Raw genomic sequence first — 18,482 nt, 5'->3', positions numbered from 1 at the left:
ATATGTTTGAGCGCAACAACTCTAGAGATTGCAGAAAAATTAATTTCAATTGATTGATCAATATTTTGTTCGATAAGTTAATTCATTTAAAGTCACCACCGCTTTCAATGTCGTATAATAATGTGATAGACACATACATACTAATTTTCTATCCTGCGTGCATTTTGTAAGGAACATTGTATTCGATATCATTAGTTTTTTTTCATATGCCCTCCTGCATGGCCCTACATATGTAACGTGCGTGTATAACTTTCTTCATTTCAGTAGGGCTTAAATTTTATATAGGATGCATTGTTTCATACATAAAAGTAGAATATATTAGAAATAGTACATAGGACATAGTATCAAAACATCAAATGAAATAATAAAATTCCTTCGACTATTAAACAAATAGAAATAATACATGTATATAATTAATTTAAACTAATAAACATCCAAAGGGAATAAAGATATTATTGATTATATGTAATATTTTCATATCTCTTTAATTACTGTTGTTAAATATATTATTGTCTTGTGTTAGCATCCCACGAACACGTACTTGAAAAACTGTAGTAAAAGATTATTTATCGGACATGAAATGTAATGAAGATTAAACAATTGTACATGATATAAGTACAATTGCTTTCTTCTTTAAATTATACTATGTCCTAAGCAAATAGTTTTAAGCAGTAATCGATGCGCAGTCTATAGAGCACATGCAGCAGACAATTTGCTCTTGCACTTTGTTTCTAGACATTTGATTCAGTATTTAAAGTAACATATATAACAACTTATGCAACCAACAACATGTTATGACTACTTTATAATGCTTATTTTTCTTAATTTCTTACTTTTATACATTAAGTCAATGTATACCAAGATTTTTAAATAATATTAAAATATATATATATATATAAGTTTAATAAATTTTCCAATACGTTAAATTAAAAGTAGACGAAAGTAATGTATACATTTTATAGCAGCAGCATTTAAACGTATGTAGAACATAGCATATAAAATTTTCTTAATATAAAAATAATATATTTTTTAAATCACAATGTAATTTCATATTATTTAAAAATCGCAGTATTCACAGATTTTAGGACAAGGATGTTCTTTGCAAATGAAAATGAAATTATATCCTTTTAGGGATTTTAAAATAAGTAATACATACATTACAATATAACTGTCCGTAATAATAATATCACATCTCCAAATACTACTTAGCACAAAGTATTACAAAATAAATGTACATACATATAAATGAGTTTAGACAAGAAATATAGGCGGTGCATTTTCTAGGTAACTATGATCTTTCCTTGGGTATAAAGAAGAACATGTTTATAATTTCCCTAACACAAACAGTTTACTGCGTTATTCAATAAGGTCATTTTGTTTTCAATATTGAAGATAATTTCACAATTTTGCTTTATAAATATTTGTAAAATTATTTTTCAGTCCATTCGTATTATTGAAAGTCTGACATTAATTATAAAAAAACGTAATCAATACCTCACATCATGATTGATACTTGTCGCTTTAAAAACACATAACTTTCAATTTCAAAGTAAACGGAAATATCGTTATAGTGAAGAATACTTGATACATTTAAAGTTACGTATTGAGTTCTTGACATTAAGATATATCAATTCATTGAAACTTTTTACTTTCCCGTTTTATGACATTCCTGCGTTACATATATATGTTATGTTTACTTCTAAAAGCAGAAGATAGAAACGCAACAGTCTCTTGAATTAAACGTTTTCTTTCCCTCAATTAATAACTTTGGATCGGTACGTAATACAATAGAAGTGGAATTTATACAAAGACAGTAATTAAATAATTTGGTACTATTAACATATAATTCATAAAGAGAAGAATCTAGTTACACATATAACATACGCCGTCTTACATAAACGTAAATGAACAAAATACCATTGCAATGTGAAACACTCTGTGTAGCTTCTTGATTAGGCACAATGTTTGAAAGCAATAAATTCCTATTTATCTGTTTAAATAAAAAAATTCTTTGTGGAACACACTTTCCCAATACAGACTATATCTCCCTAGAATTCATATTAATATTAAAAGTAGAAATACATATTTCATTGCTACTACTGTTTTTTACTTTATTATATCATATATATATATTCAGTAGTCAGTCCAAGGCAAACATTATCCGCGATAGTATAATATAATATAGCTACTATTTTCATATTTTTTTTAAATTGATCTACCTATATATTACTTTCTTTTAAAAAATGTATACTTAACATTTAATATAATATATATATATAATATATATAATATATATCTATAATATATATATAAATAATATATATACTATATATATATAAATATATATATCTCTTTTTAAAATATTTACAGTCACTGTTATGATATAGTAATTTTAATTGTTTCTTGTGTATTCATATTTTATAAAGGCAATTATTATCATAACTATAATCCTTAACATATTACATGTATTGTGTAAACATGTTTTATGTTCATACTAGGACAGTATATAATACAAGTAGGGATATTACATGACTTTGACACCTTTACACGTATGTACACAGGGAGTGTCATGATCATACAAATCATAATTTATCTTATTATTGCGTTGTATTTTGATGTTAATTTTTAAATAAAAAATATTTTGTTTATGTTTAGAAGAACATCTCCATTTTTACAAGAATTCTATATTCTTGTGATTACGTTAGATTTTGAAGTATATCTTTAAAAATATTTCAAATATAAACGTGCTGGATGATGTTGATTTGTCATTATCATGACTTTGTTAAATCAACATTTCTATTCACAGTAACAAATTAGCAAATAATAGTAAATTGATTAATTTCAATGAATGGCTAAACAATTAATATAGACAGCAAGTAGATAATAGCAGTTCCTATTATACAATGGCTTTCAAGAAATTTGACTCCTTTTTCTTTTTTCACATAATAAGCAAAAAATGTATAATCATAAATCAGCCTGTGCATTTCTCTTTATGTGTACTATTTGAGAATTTTTCAGAAGTCATTGTCAATGGCTCGAAGAATTCTTTGAATTTGAGATCCTTTTTATTCTAGACTCTTTATAACATAAACCTCATGTATCAGATTGAAGTAACTTATTTAAAATATAATTTTTACACGTACAAAAATGATCAGATTTATAAACTAGTTGCTACTTAATTTCATTTTGATTTGAGAAAAATCATTCTAAAGTTTTGCTGTTGAGGAACTATATACATATATAAAAAAATATATAAGTAGTAAAATTAACAAATATATATTTAAAAATATAATTAATCTATCTGCAGTATAAAATTTTTCTTAAGAGTCTAGAATAATTATTGATCATATAAAAAATGCATTATATTAAAATAATCTTTAACTAACAATAGTTTCTGGTGAAAAAAGAAATAGTATTTTTTAGTAGATACTAGTATGTAAACTTTCTTATGCAAACAATTAATGCTTTATTGTCATATGAAATTCGATTACTTAAATTTTTGAAGCATTGATACAGAAAGGTTGAATCTAATAAGTTAGCAGATATTTTTTAGTTATTGCAATCCATACAAGTACATATAATTTTTGTGTCTTACATGTAACAAAAACATAATGCAAATATAATGAAACATCATGATGTAATATATTATTTAAAAAATTCGATTGGTGTTGAAATAAAAAATTAATTTGCAAAAGAATGTTAATTTTTGTGTATATTAATGTTGCTACGGCTTCACAAATCATTCATCCGAAATTTAATAGATGGTAAAAAGACTTACAATATAATGTCCAAATTATAGATTAATGGTATCCAATGTGTGCGAATTTTTGGATGCATTGTCCTTTGGTGACGTAGTGGCAACACTGACTTGTTTGTTGGTATTGTTCGTAAACGGCATGGCGAACTTAAAATCTGCACCATTCGGTAATTTTCGCATAATTTTGCCAGATGTAATGAGTTTGCCGAAACCTTCTTGATGCGCGAAAGCGTATCCTGAACGAAGAGATCGTCGTGTTCGTCTTGTAGATGGTGTACGAAGTATATCTTGACTTTGACGAGAGCGAAGTTGTGCCAATCTCTGCTTAAGTCTAACTCTGTCAGACAATGTTGGTCTTACATCTATGAAGAAGAATCTCCATGACAGTACAGGTATTACTAATATGATACACGAAATGACTGCCGTGAACCAAAATGTCGCTTCCGACATTGCCTAAAATCATGTACCCAAGTATTAATATATCATTATTATTAAAATATTTAATACAACAAATATTTAATACAAATAACATACCATTGTAAGACTGCCAACATAACTACCACCTATGACAAAGTTATAGAAATAATCTAAAATAAAATACCAAACGAGCGAGCCCCAAACCATAATATGATTAACAATTGTCCAATATGATGTATCAAGGGCTATTTGGACAGTCACGACTATGACTAATATAGTAGCTACAACACTTCCTAGTAACATATGATCAGAAAGTACATAGCCCTTTGGTGATACTCCATCCTTATACGTTCCTAAAGATACATTCAATCATAATCTTAATTGAAATGTTTTAATTTCAAAACATAGCAAAAGGGTGCATACATTATTTATACTTACCATATGGAACTAAAAATAATACACAGCTAGCAAAAAATCCATGTATAGCACTCCAGCAAAATTCCTTTTTATTAAAAAGTAAATTTTGTAATCCAGGTGCATAAAGTTTTGGGTACATTAAACTATTTTTATCATTAACATCTTGATCAAATATACCGACTGCCATTACAGGTAATGACGTATAAAAGAGGTTGTAGACAGAAATATACATAGGATCAAATACAGTCTGCAAACAAATAAATATTTGTAAGAATGTATCAAAAAGTTATCCTTCAACCAAATTTCCATTTTATAAATGTTTGAAAATCAGAATAAATTAAAAATTTGTTCAATTCCCCAATACTCGACTTTGGAACTAGTTGCTCAACAAAGGAATTTTGCGAATCACATTCGCCTTAGTCTCATCATTTTAGAACTATAAAATACATAACGGATATAGATGAGATTATGAATAAAATAAATTTATACCTGTGCACTAAATCCACAGAAAAAGGCAAACCAGATGTGACATAAAGTAAACGCAAAATTCTTATAAAAAAAATATCTAAGAAATTTGCTCATTCTATAGTATGACCATCTCCCATGAACGAGAAGTAATCTTTCCAAAAATCTAAACTGTCCTATGGAATAGTCGGATGCTAATACAGCTTGTAATCCCTCTTGCCCACTGATGCCAACACCTATATGAGCTGTTTTTATCATTGAAACATCATTTGCTCCATCACCAATTGCCAGAGTCACAGCATTTTTATTTTTCTTTATTAATTCGACTACCATTGCTTTTTGTAAAGGAGTTACGCGACAACATATCACAGCTTTACCTAAGAATTTAGAATGTACAATGTTATAATTATATATAATATAAATATAAATAATTTTTTGTAATAAATATATGAGAATTTTTCTAAATAAATATACATACATTGGCTTGATACATCGAGGAAAAGTTGCTCAAGTTGCGGATGTAATGCATGAACTAAGGAATGCCCATTAATAACCACCGCGAATCCTGTTGCTTGTTCCATCTCATGCTCATCTTGTTCATCTCTGCTAGGATTGTATTCAGTATCGCTGCTATATATAAAAAATATAAAGTTTAAATGAAACAAGATGACTTTGGAATAAAATATGATTTACATTAACAGTGCTTTCTTAGAATCAAGTTTCATTTTTTCCCGAAGTTATCAGACTTTTAAACTCAACCAATAGTAAAATATAATATACAATTACTTGCTGAGAAAAAAAAAGAAAAAAAAAGGAAGAAATTTAATTTGTTCCATTGAATATAAAAATGATGCGTATTAATCATAAACAATACACACAGTGCACTGTATCATGAACTACTGAAATAATAACGTGACATAAGCAACATACTTTCGGTGTTGTTGTTGTTATTATTATCATTATTACTAAGATTAATTTTAAGCATACAGAAAGAGAAGGAGTGAGTTTCAAGCACATGATAATTATCATTATTCGTTTCGACTAATTAATGTTAATACATAATTATAGGATATTGAGAAGTACAAAACAAAAATTGGAGTATTTGAGAAAAAAACTGATACCTAACTCTACTATAATCAAATGTCTACATCATAAATAGAATAATCGACAAGCACGAGATAAATAGATTCTCAATATTTTTCTATAATAAAAAGAGAGCTTGAGAAAGAAAGTAATTGATAATATACAGAACCTTAACATCTGTATATATATGAATATCTTAAAATTTGCATGCAAATATATAATTTAACTGTATAATTGAAACTTAAATCAATTTAAATATAATAAAATTTATATTGTTGCATATATGATAAATTGAATTGACATGTATTGGTGCAGTTTAACTTATCAATACTTTTGGAATATCATATTGCATGCTAAAGAATATTTAAACTAATTGGTACTTATTAATAGTAATATTATTGAGAATGCATAATTCGTGATCAATGATTTTTTATATCGAATCTTATTATTTGAACTTAATATTGAAGACAGAAAATCTAGATCTGAAATATTTATAAATTCTTAGGCATAACCAGACGAAGAAAGCATTACACAGAACATGATGCCACATTCAATATGAAAGAGAAACTTTTAAAATAAATGCGTTAATTAGTCAGATTGAGATATGGAAAAGGTTAATGATTGGTACTCCGTCTCTTTCATGTGCCTGACCTTTCCTTGTCCCACCTGAATGTGACAACGGAGAGAGTTGGCCGATTTTGATGACCAGAAGTTGTTTTGATAGTTTCCAAGTATCGCGATAACTGATTTTCAACACCGTCATAAGTAGTGGAATCTACTATAAAAACATCTGTAAGATCATCTGTCAGCAACTGGCAGGAATAGCCAATATTGATAGCTGTTTCTGTATAAAAATATAAAACAACGTAAATATTTATTTATGGTGTGTACAGCTTTAAGATAATGATTTTAAGACAATACCTTGTTTGTCACCAGTTAATACCCAGATTTTAATACCAGCCAGAGCTAAATTAGCAATAGTTTGAGGTACACCATCTTGCAACTTATCTTCAATGGCAGTAGCACCTAATAATGTCATATCCTTTTCTATTTCTTCATAAATCGCATCCAATTTATCATCCCTATTTTCTTGACTCATGGCAGCTTCTTGATGACGTTGCTTCCAATCATTGAAAAATTGTTCATCTAGATCTCTGACCGAAAGGCACAATGTTCTTAAGCCCTCACCCGCAAATTTATTAAGATGTTCCAATGTTTTTGACGTGATATCCTCACTGCCTTTTTTTAATCGTTCATAAATAACATTATCCGCTCCTTTGCAATATAGCCTAAGATGTCCGTCCTTCCTCAAAATTACAGACATTCTTTTCCTAACATTATTAAAGTCCAAAATGCAAAGTAGCTCGTATATTTCACGTTTTCCCATAACTTCAATTGTTATACTATTTGGAGATCTCTCTTTGAATACAAAACCAAAGTTTCTAGCGGCAGATACAAGGGCAGCCTCATCTGGTGACTGTGCTTGATATTCTAGCTTGCCGTTTTTTTCTTCCGGCATAACAGTATGACAAAGTGCCAACAATCGAAAGAAACTATGAACATCTTCGTTATTCCCTCTTACAGCATCGAGTAATGCAGAATCATAGAACTTGAATTCCGGTTCATAATCCTTGTTGAAGGAGAAATCCAATGCTGGGAATGTCTGTAAACGTACATTAAATTGCAATTAGAAACGATTTTTTGTGCGCTACAATGTGTTAGTATGACACACAAAAGATAGTAAGTATGTGGAAACGGAAATGTTAGAAATTAAAATAAATACCTTGCCTCCATATAAATAGATTCAGTCAAGTCGGCAGACACATATGAGATATTATAATTTTATAATTCCTTTAAAGCATTGTGAAAATTAGTGTCCAACATTTACACAGTTTAAGAGCAATTGAATTTACTTGTAAAGAAAAGTAGGGTACTATGCATGCATCTAATGTATTAGAAAATATAGACAACAATTGAAAAGCAACAGTTAGTAATTGCTACATACTTGCAAAGCCAAAACATTTGTTAAATTTTGTACATTTAGTAATTCTTTTACAACATATCTAGCTATCATAGCATACAGATAGGATAACAACGGAAAAAAATAAGCTGAATAATGCATAAAATTTTTTCCGATTGCGAAAGAGATGTGTTAATTATTGTCATGCGTACAGAAAGTTTATGTGGAACCATCGGACTGCCAATTGGGCCTGGCTCTCCAATTATATTGGATATCCTATCCACCTGTTCCAGTAGACGTACGTTTGGACCACTTATAGGTGTATAAACTTGAACAAATTCTTGTCCATTTTTCCATCGCATCGTAGGTGTTCGGGCAGCTTTGTTCGTCTACATGCAGCACACACATGCTAAGTGATGTACATGAAAACTTATGCAAAATATGGCCAAACTGTGAAATGATTCTATTGTTTGCATTTTGTTACCAAGAAGAAATTACAGAGCTAACAACTTTTATTTGATATTTACTCACTTAACATAGTTATACCATTAAATGAAATAAATAAAAATTTTCATTTTAATGAAATCTCAGACACCATGTCAATACATTATATCTTCACCTCATAAACAATTGCATTCTTTCTTGATAACAAATATGAAATGAATGAAATCGATGTGTGGATATATCAATGCTAGATGATTAAGTTTATTAAATATAATAATTTGTGATTTGAAAATACAACAAAAAGTCTGTAATTAAGCAAGTATCTTTTTTAAGAAACAAACTTGCCATTCCAAATCAATAAATTATCTATATTTCTTGATATAAGACATGTACATAACAGAGAAACTCAAACAACACTGAAGTATTGAAAAATATAAATCACAGTGAGTCTCATTGCAACGATAACAAAAATATTGAACTTAAAAGTAAAACGTTACATTTTTACAAAATCATTAAAGCTAGTGAAAAAGACGACCGATTTCTTTATACAACAAGCTAGTAATAACGTACCCCATCATCCGCATCGAGTCTGATTATGGATAAATAGATAAACAGACTCACCTCACTTACATCGACGACTTCCCCGGTAACATCGTCGATAATGTCCCCATAACATTTTCCTGCCACAGAACACTTGTTAAAAGTCATGATATTCTGTGTTAATGTTCCGGTTTTATCGGAAAATATATATTCTATTTGTCCCAATTCCTCGTTTAATGTAGTAGTCCTTGCTTTAGCGTGTGTATTCGTAGGTGCATAGTACATCTCTTCATCCCAGTTGATCAAAAACGACTGAACGAATCTGATAACTTCGACACTCACGTATAAACTGATTGGCACCACTGTGTTCAATACGATAGCATAAGAAAAGAACACAAGCAGAGCGATCACTGTGGCACCTGCCATAGGCTCGCTAGGCACCAACGAGTCCCAGGGTAGATACACTTGAAAATAACGGCCTACAAGACTTTCCCAAATACCACAGCCGATCATACAGAACAAACACATAGAAAGTAAAAAGAACACTATCCCGATGATGAGAAGATTCAGCAGCCTATCTATAGAAGTCCTCTTAAATTTGGTCTTCCCTGAGTTTTGCATTAATTTGGTATCCTTGCCTGCAAAGATGACCACGCCATAGCACCATTGCGTGTTTCGGAGCACGCAACCTCGTAATATAATTTTGTCGTTGTCCAATGGGTATCTGTAATGTATTACACATAAAACAGTTTTAACATATGTGTCTTTATATCATGTTAAATATAATAGAAATAACGGGAACGATTACTTACTTTCGTCCTTTCCACGTAAGAGTACCATCAAATTTATTCAACAAATTATTAGGAGTTTCGCAAACGATTTCTCCGTCAAATTGACCAATCAATTCATGACTATCCATCATTTCGGCAGTTTCAGGTAAACACTGCCGACACTTCAAATTCGTCTCCCTAAAATGACCAAATGTATTAGCATTTCCCCATCCTTATTCTTCCCTGTCTCTAAGCAAAAATACTGTATCACGATTTCAATAAAAAGATACTAACCCATCTAATTCTGCGGTTTCGATATAACAAAGACCATTTGGCTCACTAGTAGATAAAAGAAGCACGTCGGCTGCGACAAATTGATCGTTTTCCATTCTAATTACATCGCCTACTTGCACTTGCGACCATTTCTCTTCACGAAGACTAGTACCTCGCAACGTTTGAGATTTTCGATTGTTCACTTGCGAGTCACTGCTGTGCCGTTGCTAAAGAAACGAAATGCGTTTAATTACGTTTTCTCATTAGGTTCCATACACTTCATTTTCATAGTATCAAATTTTTGTAATCGTACGAAGATACTGCTAAATGATACAAAATTTAATATACTTAAATCTAATTAATTAATAGCTAACTGCTGCTATAGCAAATACAATAGAGTGTAAATATTTTTTCTAGCCACTGTATGATCTTAACTCTACTGTTCTTCTCGCTGTTTCTTCACGTTTGTATCTCTTGAGGTATCTTATGTAGAAAAAAAAAAAAAAAAACATGGAATACACAAAGATTATCTATTAAAATATAACATCAATTTTGTATTATATAGACTCAAGGAGAGCAGCAGTATTAGAAATATACTTTCTTTATTGGTTACCTAGAAAAATAATTTCGCAGTTTTGATCGACTTACAAAATCGTCGTAGGCATCTTTGACGGCAGTGAGCATGAGCACCCCTATAAGGGGTATGGCTGTGGTGATGGGGGTCAAGGAGGAGATAGCGGGGATCATCTGAAGCACCAGCAGGCATAGGAAGTAAAAGTTAGCGAGCCGCTGAAATTGCTCGAACAAATTTAACGGTAGGAACGTCAGAACCGAATACTTGGACGTCTTGATGTAGTTGTTCTGCAAGAAAGACGAAAAAGAAAAACAAAAATGAAACGAGTCTCGTCATTATCGGTACTGTTTTCTCGAGCTTCGATTATTGCATGGAAAAAAGGAATTACGGGACCGTATTTCGATCTTACCGCATAATTAAACTGTGAGTTGAACTCGCGATTATTGGCGCGAATTCTCCTCTCCGTTTCTGAAAAAGAAAAAGAAACAGACATGATATTGGATTGCGATAATTATAAGATCATCAAATTATACGTAGTTGTTCGCACAAAGAAAATCAATGATTCTCATTTTAAACGGTATGTGAACGGTCTGTGAAGTTTCCTTTTGCGTTACGATAATGATCTCAATTTTAACTATGGTGTATAGTTATTTAAAAAAAAAAAATAAGTGTTTAGCAAAATAAGAATTGGATATACACCCGAAATTAAAATTAAATATACACACCGTTGAATCGATTAAAGTGAACTCATTCGTCGCATAATACATATACGAGAGGTGGCCAAGAGCACCAGGTATTGCGGATTGCATTTTGGAAACAGAATGAATTACAAGATTACGTAGGAATCACCAAGTTGAGTAATGCGCTATAGTTTCTCCCTGACATTCGTACATTATTGTAACAGTTCTATCCAAATGTGCGCTAAAATGTATAAATGCCGTTTTTTCGTTTCGTTACCCACGCGGTCTGATTATTAATTTTACTGCAAACTCTTAGCAGGAAATATTGAACGCCAAATATCCAATATTATTTCTAATTAAACGTTAATCTTTTTTAAGTGTTATGAGATGTTTCATGTAAAATACTAATTTCTATTTCAAATTATACATAGAGAATCTTGTATATTTAAAATAAAGCTATAAAGAACTTTTGGAGGCAAATCGTATTGTGTCATTTTTAGAAAATAGTTTCGTCATCATAAATACTATATCTAAATCATTATATATATATGTCCTGTTTTGTCTTTTATGGAGGTTGAAATGACCTTGTTCCAATAATAGAATAATAAATATTCGATAGTACTGTTAACATTTAAACAATTTTTATAATTCAGATTTTCTATGGTAATTTAATTATAATGTTGGCAAAAACTCAATAATATGAGTTGAGTGAAATGTAAAAAAGGAAATGTAATAATGCAGAAATTGTACGTTTGCAACTTTCTTACATTCCTCTATTAACGAATAAGATATACGCGGAATGTATTTATTATTCTACTCGACGTTTTGCTGCAGTCACAATAATAACCTCGTTCTACCAATTACGCAATACGGGCATTTGATCCACAAAAAGGTAAAGATCTTAGTCCTCCGCTACTTGTATTTTGAATATTCCTAATAAGAATAAGCTAGTATATTACAGCTAGAAAATGCTACATAAAATGATTGCAGAGAAAGTATAGAGTGCTAATTTTTCATACGAAATTTTATTTCTCAAGAAAAAATTGCAATTCAGTATGCAAATCGCAAGTATTGCAAATTTATCGGGTATCATTATAAAAGCGTAATACATGGAACGTGATTATGTCGAGAAAAGAAAGAAGTTATTTTCGATAATTTTGATATTAATAAACAGAAGAAGAGTGTCGAAGAAGAGCAATTTTATCTTATTGTTTAATTTTATTATTGTTTAATATCGTAAACACGAACGGCGATATAAGTAGTGCAGAGCGATGTCCATTAGACCGAGGTATCGGTGAGGTCACGCTTAAGTGCACGCGTACTTGAATGAATCTTCAGCATCGATTTGCTCGAAAACAGAATTTCGTATAGCAGAAAGCCGTTCTACATTTCGCATTTATTTCTTCAATTTGCATGGTTGAGTTCCATGATATTTGGGATGAGGCAATAAATATTGTCATGTAAACCTTCAATAATAAAAATGATTTAAAAAAAAGAGAAGCAGAATTTGAAAGGAGCTATTACATCATCAAGATCGTAAAGATTCCTTCATTCGAAAGCTTTTTTTCTTTTTTTCAAAATTTTCGTAATTTTGCACATACTTGAGGTAATAATTCTCATCTTTTCATCTATACATTTTCCAAACTTCTCGATAAGAAGTGTCATAAGATACTTCGAAATTATTTTCCAAAAAGACACATTGGAATGAAAGAAGCATAACACACCGATCGATAGCAAAACTATCAAAAATTCAAGTTCGAAATTGGATCGTCAAAAGAATTCAAAGACATTTCTCGGTTCTCGGGAGACCAGCTCGTATAAACAATCTTTATCGTGGAATTTAGTGGAATGCTGTTCACAGGTGGCGCCTCTTACGCAGCTCTTTCCCTTCACAAGTCGTAGCTATAGGAGAAAGGAAGCTCAGAAAGGGAACAGCGAATCTAATACCGTTTCCTTCGTTTCTCATCTCAACCTTAAAACAATCTTAATTCATAATCAAGTAACAAGGCCATTTCATTCTTGAATAAAACTTCGAAAACGCTGATTCAATCAATTATAGCCCGGACACGCTCGTATTAAAGAAAACTGTTGGCAAAGTTACATAATGAAAATTCGTGAGTAATTAACTCACCGCTGGAAAAAAAGGAAGTGCTACGTCCTATGCACTCGGTCGCGGGCGGTGAATTTGGCGGTGCGGAGGGTGAAGAAGACGCAGCGGTAGACGAACGGTACCTAGTGCCTTTCCAGATCACCAGCTTGCCTAGCACGGTGAGCAAAGATTCCCTTAGGGTGTTATGCCTGCTCGTGCCACCTAAGCTGCTGGATGAGTCTCTTTTCGAACATTCGCCAACCGCCTCGACTTCGTCGGAAGACGACGGCAGATTCACCACCGAATGCACTTGGCTGTCGGTAGATTCCAGCTGCAATTGTTGCAGCTGCAGTTTTTTCCTTGTTTTTCGACGTTTCTTCTTTTTTCGTCGGGTACCAGAATTCTCGTCATCGTTGCACATTGACGCGGCAGTCGTCGATCCTTTCCGGCTATCTTCCGCGTCCGATTTTGTCGCAGTGCACGCTACCGAGACTTTGTCCGCCTCGTCGCAGTCCTTCACCTTGGTTATCACACGACAACATTGCGTTACAGGCTTCGCGATGGAAACGGGTAACGATTGGTCGAGGACACGCCGTTTAACACGACCAACGTACCTTCCTCGTGGCTCCCTGTGTGCTCATTTCAGATTTTCCCACTTCTTTCTTTATTTTCAATTTTTTTCATTTTTTTCATTAAATTTTGTTCTCCTTTTTTTTACGGTTCTATCTAATTTAAAAATTTACATGTAAGTTTAGTGTACATTCTTTGATCATCCTTAACGGTTATATATTCAGATAACGTGCGAACATGTTTGATTCAGAAACCTAAATTTAGTAAAATCTTTCACCCTCTTAATGGTTATATATACAGGTAATGTGATCGTGTTCGAACATTTGAATGTAAGTTTGATACGAAGTAGACTAGATATGTTTGCTATGAATGGATCTGTTTAATTTATCTTATTTTAAGAAGTATATTTTATGCTCCTATTGCTACTTCAGATCGGATGTTAACAAATAAACTATTCTAAAAACGGCGAAAAGCTGGCCTTAGCTTAAGCATTTATAGTTCATAAAAAAATCCTTAGCTTTAAGGAAAGAAAAATAACGCTATTAGACTACTTGAAAGATTTAATCTCTGATCTATAATTTTTTCACCGTTGTTAAATATCTCGTTTCAACTCTACTTTTCTAGATAAGTAAGTTTTCTCTAAAAAAAAAAATTTTCTGCTATAAAAAGAAGAAATATTATATGGAAAGAAAATACTCATTAAAATACCCGTCCATTTTAATTCATTTGGAAACTGAGTTGTCATATTCGATCAGTAAAACGGGAAAACGGTTGTGCAAGAACGCAGAAGGTATAATTATAGATCGTGAATATTCATCGTTCGGTCTTAAACCAGTTTATATCTTGGAGAGATTAGAAGAATCGCAATTCCCCACGTACCACTATAGCCTGTTCGAAAAGTTTTATTCTCCGATCCGAAAGAGTTGGGAATTGCTACGAAAGAGAATACGCACGATAGGGATTTAAATAGATTTAAACAAGAGTAATCGAACGGCATTCACGGTGAATCATTAATGGTCGTGATTTCTATTTTCCCTCGCTGTTTGCACAGCCCCAAGGAGAAAGGAAAACAAGCTAACGATGCACAGGTTACCGGGAAGATCTATTTCGTCGAAAGGAGAAAAGAGCCAGAATACTGAGTGGAAAGAGAGTTCCCTAAACGCGTCTCTTTAAATTTGTTTTTTCGGCTTGGGACAAGCTGAAAGATCGACTTACATTCGCATTGTTGCATCGCGAATACTCCAACAACAAGCGAACTAAACGCGCATTAAATTCTATAGTCATTCCTTGGGAAGATGAGATACAAAAGTTTATACATATGTATGATTGAAAAGACATGCATGTAAGAGATCGAAGGTTAAAGTAGTTGATTAATTGAAAGAAATTAAAACTTTTGCTGAACTTTGAAGAATAGTGTGAAATAATCATGTTAGACTATTTAATCATAGAGTGATCGCGATGGCAAATCCCTTGCAATTACGCTTTCAATGATACGTTTCTAAATGTAACAGTGTTTGTAGAAATCGCTTGTATTTTTCGTGTGATAAGTACAAAAGTTGAAAAAAAGAGAAGAAAAAATTTTTTTGCCTGTTGAATAATTTAAGAGCGAAGAAGTTCAAAGCTTTTATTTTACATATTATTCTGCAATTAAGTAGTGCAAAATAATACTCTTACTTAAATCTTCAAAATTCTGCCAAAACATTGACATTCTCTCGAGAAATGGATTTTCTAATGCGATTCCGTTATCGTACAATCGATCACAGAATGATGAACGCTTTATCAAGCAAAAATAATCTGCAAAGAGCATATGGATTCTACATGTAAGAAGTTATCGATTGGTTTCCATTTTCCATGGTAGACGTCTCTGACCGATCTCTATTATATATGCTTATAAGTACGTTATTGGTGGGAAAGGGTATAGAAAAATGATTAAATATCGTCGTCGATGCTCCAGAAAGCGTCGCATTTGAAAACTGTTAAAAGTGCAGGATAGTAGAATGACTTGGTCGCGTGCGAAAATGTGTCATGGACAGCGTATGATACAAGTCGACAGACTTTTCCGGCGTCTGCAATAAAGCCGCGATATGCAGATGACCGTAAAGTTGAGTGGCTATAACGGATCTTTATTGTGTTACGCAGATCCGTTCGAGTTACCGTGCTTAACGCCATTTATCGAGGATTATTACACTCCATTAGGATAAAGTATTTCATATATCCCTCATGTTTCTTAATTTCCTTAACTATGTTGCTTCGGTTATTTACAAGTCGACTGAACATTTTTTTAACGTTGTACGATATTTCAGGCGTGAAGAAAATATGAAAAACTTATTGTTGGAATACACGATTTGCGGCCACAATTTTATGTTGAATATCTTCTTAAAACACTATAAACCTTTTGTCTTTGCTAAAATTATTATTGCGAAAGTAAGATTGGAAGCAAGATGGAAATACGAAAGCTCAAGAATCGCAGCTTGGTTAACACCATTAAGGTCTAATTCTTTGTTTCCAGTCAATTTATATGATTGAGTTTTGTTCTCTGACATCATAATTATGAAAGGGATTTCCAAGAATTTGCTCCATTCTTTCATTCATTTTTCCCCCTTAGATTTTACGTTTTGCGCTGTAAATATTGTAATTTGTAATGAATATTATAAATACCGCGAGCAGAAACTTTTTAAGGAGTCGAAGAAAATTTATGATAATATTAATTAAGATTCAAGTCCGTCTGTATGTAATTCAGACTTATTACTTTGATGATAATTAATGATAAGATTAAAGATCAACCGGGATCGTTTACCAAGTCTCTCATAAATTCAGAGAACAGTTCTCGTTTGAAGATGTTACCATTTTCTTTATTATTAAAGTGTATAGTTATATGGAATTTATATCGTTCTAAATTGCATATCAAAAAAATTGCTAGTCACGTCTGTTTAACTCAGCAAATATGTACATCTATTGGAATAATAATATTTTCACTTTAATTTGTAAAATCATATAAATGATGGAATTATGTAAATGTTACGTAAATGAATTATTCTTTAATTGTTTTCAACGGTACAAAACTCCATATCATTATTTTTTGTTATTTTCATTGATATAGATGCATGTACATAAATCGAGTATAAAATCCTTGATGAGATATAGAAACGAATGTTAATTTCTTATAAAAGCCATTATAATTTTCGCAACAAATTGAACGTCGATTAAGAATTATGACAAATATCTTGATCGATTTATATCACCAATCTATGATATTGATAAAAAAAAATAGATTGTGTGAAGTTTGCTTGACCATTCTGAAGAAATTCTCCACAAACTGGCTCATAAATACCTCACCACTTCTTTATTCTTGCAAGTTGGTTAAATGCTACACGTAACATTCATATTACGTACAACAAGATTAGACTTGCGTGGAAAATCGGTAAGAAATAGTGGAAAAACCGTACAAAGAATTTATTTCAACATTTTTCCATTGAAGGAGGATTCGAACTGGGGACCTCCGCTTTACTGAAACTGGCATCTTACCGATTGACCTAATGCTCACCTTACTCTCTACTTCTTTTCATACTTCATATAACATATATATATATATATATATGTAGAAAAAATTACATTTTATCTAAATTACTATTTTCTATTATCTTTTATTTTCACGATATAATGATTTTATAATTGGTTTATAATTGATTTGATTTGATAATGTAATTCCATTTTTTATTTTACCTATTCTTAAATTTTAAGGATAATTTAAAGAATGAATTCACGTAAGGATTCCACTGATGCAACAATTTGTACTTTCGTTAATCGGATTTCAACGATTACCTTGAACGTTGATCATTGCTTGGTTAGCGAGCATGGTCATGATAGCATATATGTATTTATTTAACTTATTATGACCGCGTGAAACAAATTTGTCTATCGTATCGGTAATTATTTTCTCGTTTGTGTTTAGAGACTAGAAAATAAATTGTTCAATTACTACTGCATACGTAAGTTGTGTAATTTGCTACAAATATAACCTCCAATTATTTCTTGTGCTCATATCACAAAATATTATTTCAATATCTGTTACAATTCATTTCTTTAAAACATAATTTGCTTGATACTAAAATATTCGCATAATATATTCAGCGAAACTATTTAAAAGAAAATTACTACCGCGTATAAAAGTGCGGTATTAATTTGGTTTAAAAATTACGATGAAATTTCTATAATACAATTTCTATAATATTTCCATAAATAATCATTTAATAAGAACCATTTAATGTTTTCACACTTAAACTTTTATAACTTATTACAAATTATAAATTTTTATAACTTTTACAACTAATAGCAAGGGGAATAACGAAGCGACCCGATTCCGAGAGGGATCACCCTATATATGTATGAACTAAAGAAAAACCAGACTCTAGATATATATCTATTTACGGCATGGCACTTAAT

At 31.4% G+C, this 18,482-nt stretch overlaps 1 protein-coding gene across 11 annotated transcripts in view; it reads right to left on the bottom strand.

The window, feature by feature from the left end:
• Window positions 1-2,403: 2,403 nt before the first annotated feature.
• The window catches only part of LOC117234316 (phospholipid-transporting ATPase ID), a 69,920-nt gene continuing 53,841 nt past the window's right edge, over window positions 2,404-18,482 (bottom strand). For 5 of the 11 annotated variants that reach the window (XM_033495402.1, XM_033495403.1, XM_033495410.1 and 2 more), the window contains 14 exons: window positions 13,512-13,989; window positions 11,110-11,168; window positions 10,775-10,987; window positions 10,148-10,353; window positions 9,896-10,051; window positions 9,165-9,807; window positions 8,312-8,488; window positions 7,061-7,802; window positions 6,791-6,983; window positions 5,535-5,686; window positions 5,081-5,433; window positions 4,613-4,838; window positions 4,292-4,527; window positions 2,404-4,210 (listed from right to left, as the gene is read on the bottom strand). In XM_033495402.1, coding sequence (XP_033351293.1) covers window positions 3,794-4,210; window positions 4,292-4,527; window positions 4,613-4,838; window positions 5,081-5,433; window positions 5,535-5,686; window positions 6,791-6,983; window positions 7,061-7,802; window positions 8,312-8,488; window positions 9,165-9,807; window positions 9,896-10,051; window positions 10,148-10,353; window positions 10,775-10,987; window positions 11,110-11,168; window positions 13,512-13,989 — 4,251 coding nt within the window. In that variant the 3' untranslated portion in view covers window positions 2,404-3,793. Of the gene's footprint in view, window positions 4,211-4,291; window positions 4,528-4,612; window positions 4,839-5,080; window positions 5,434-5,534; window positions 5,687-6,790; window positions 6,984-7,060; window positions 7,803-8,311; window positions 8,489-9,164; window positions 9,808-9,895; window positions 10,052-10,147; window positions 10,354-10,774; window positions 10,988-11,109; window positions 11,169-11,425; window positions 11,558-13,511; window positions 13,990-18,482 lie in introns of those variants that run through there. The other 6 variants (XM_033495407.1, XM_033495408.1, XM_033495409.1 and 3 more) reach the window with 6 other exon arrangements.

The sequence above is a fragment of the Bombus vosnesenskii genome, unplaced genomic scaffold (assembly GCF_011952255.1).
Source record: "Bombus vosnesenskii isolate JDL3184/JDL3185 unplaced genomic scaffold, Bvos_JDL3184-5_v1.1 scf7180000013304, whole genome shotgun sequence".
Classification (NCBI taxonomy): Eukaryota; Metazoa; Arthropoda; class Insecta; order Hymenoptera; family Apidae; genus Bombus; species Bombus vosnesenskii.
This window is presented reverse-complemented; position numbering and strand designations above follow the sequence as displayed.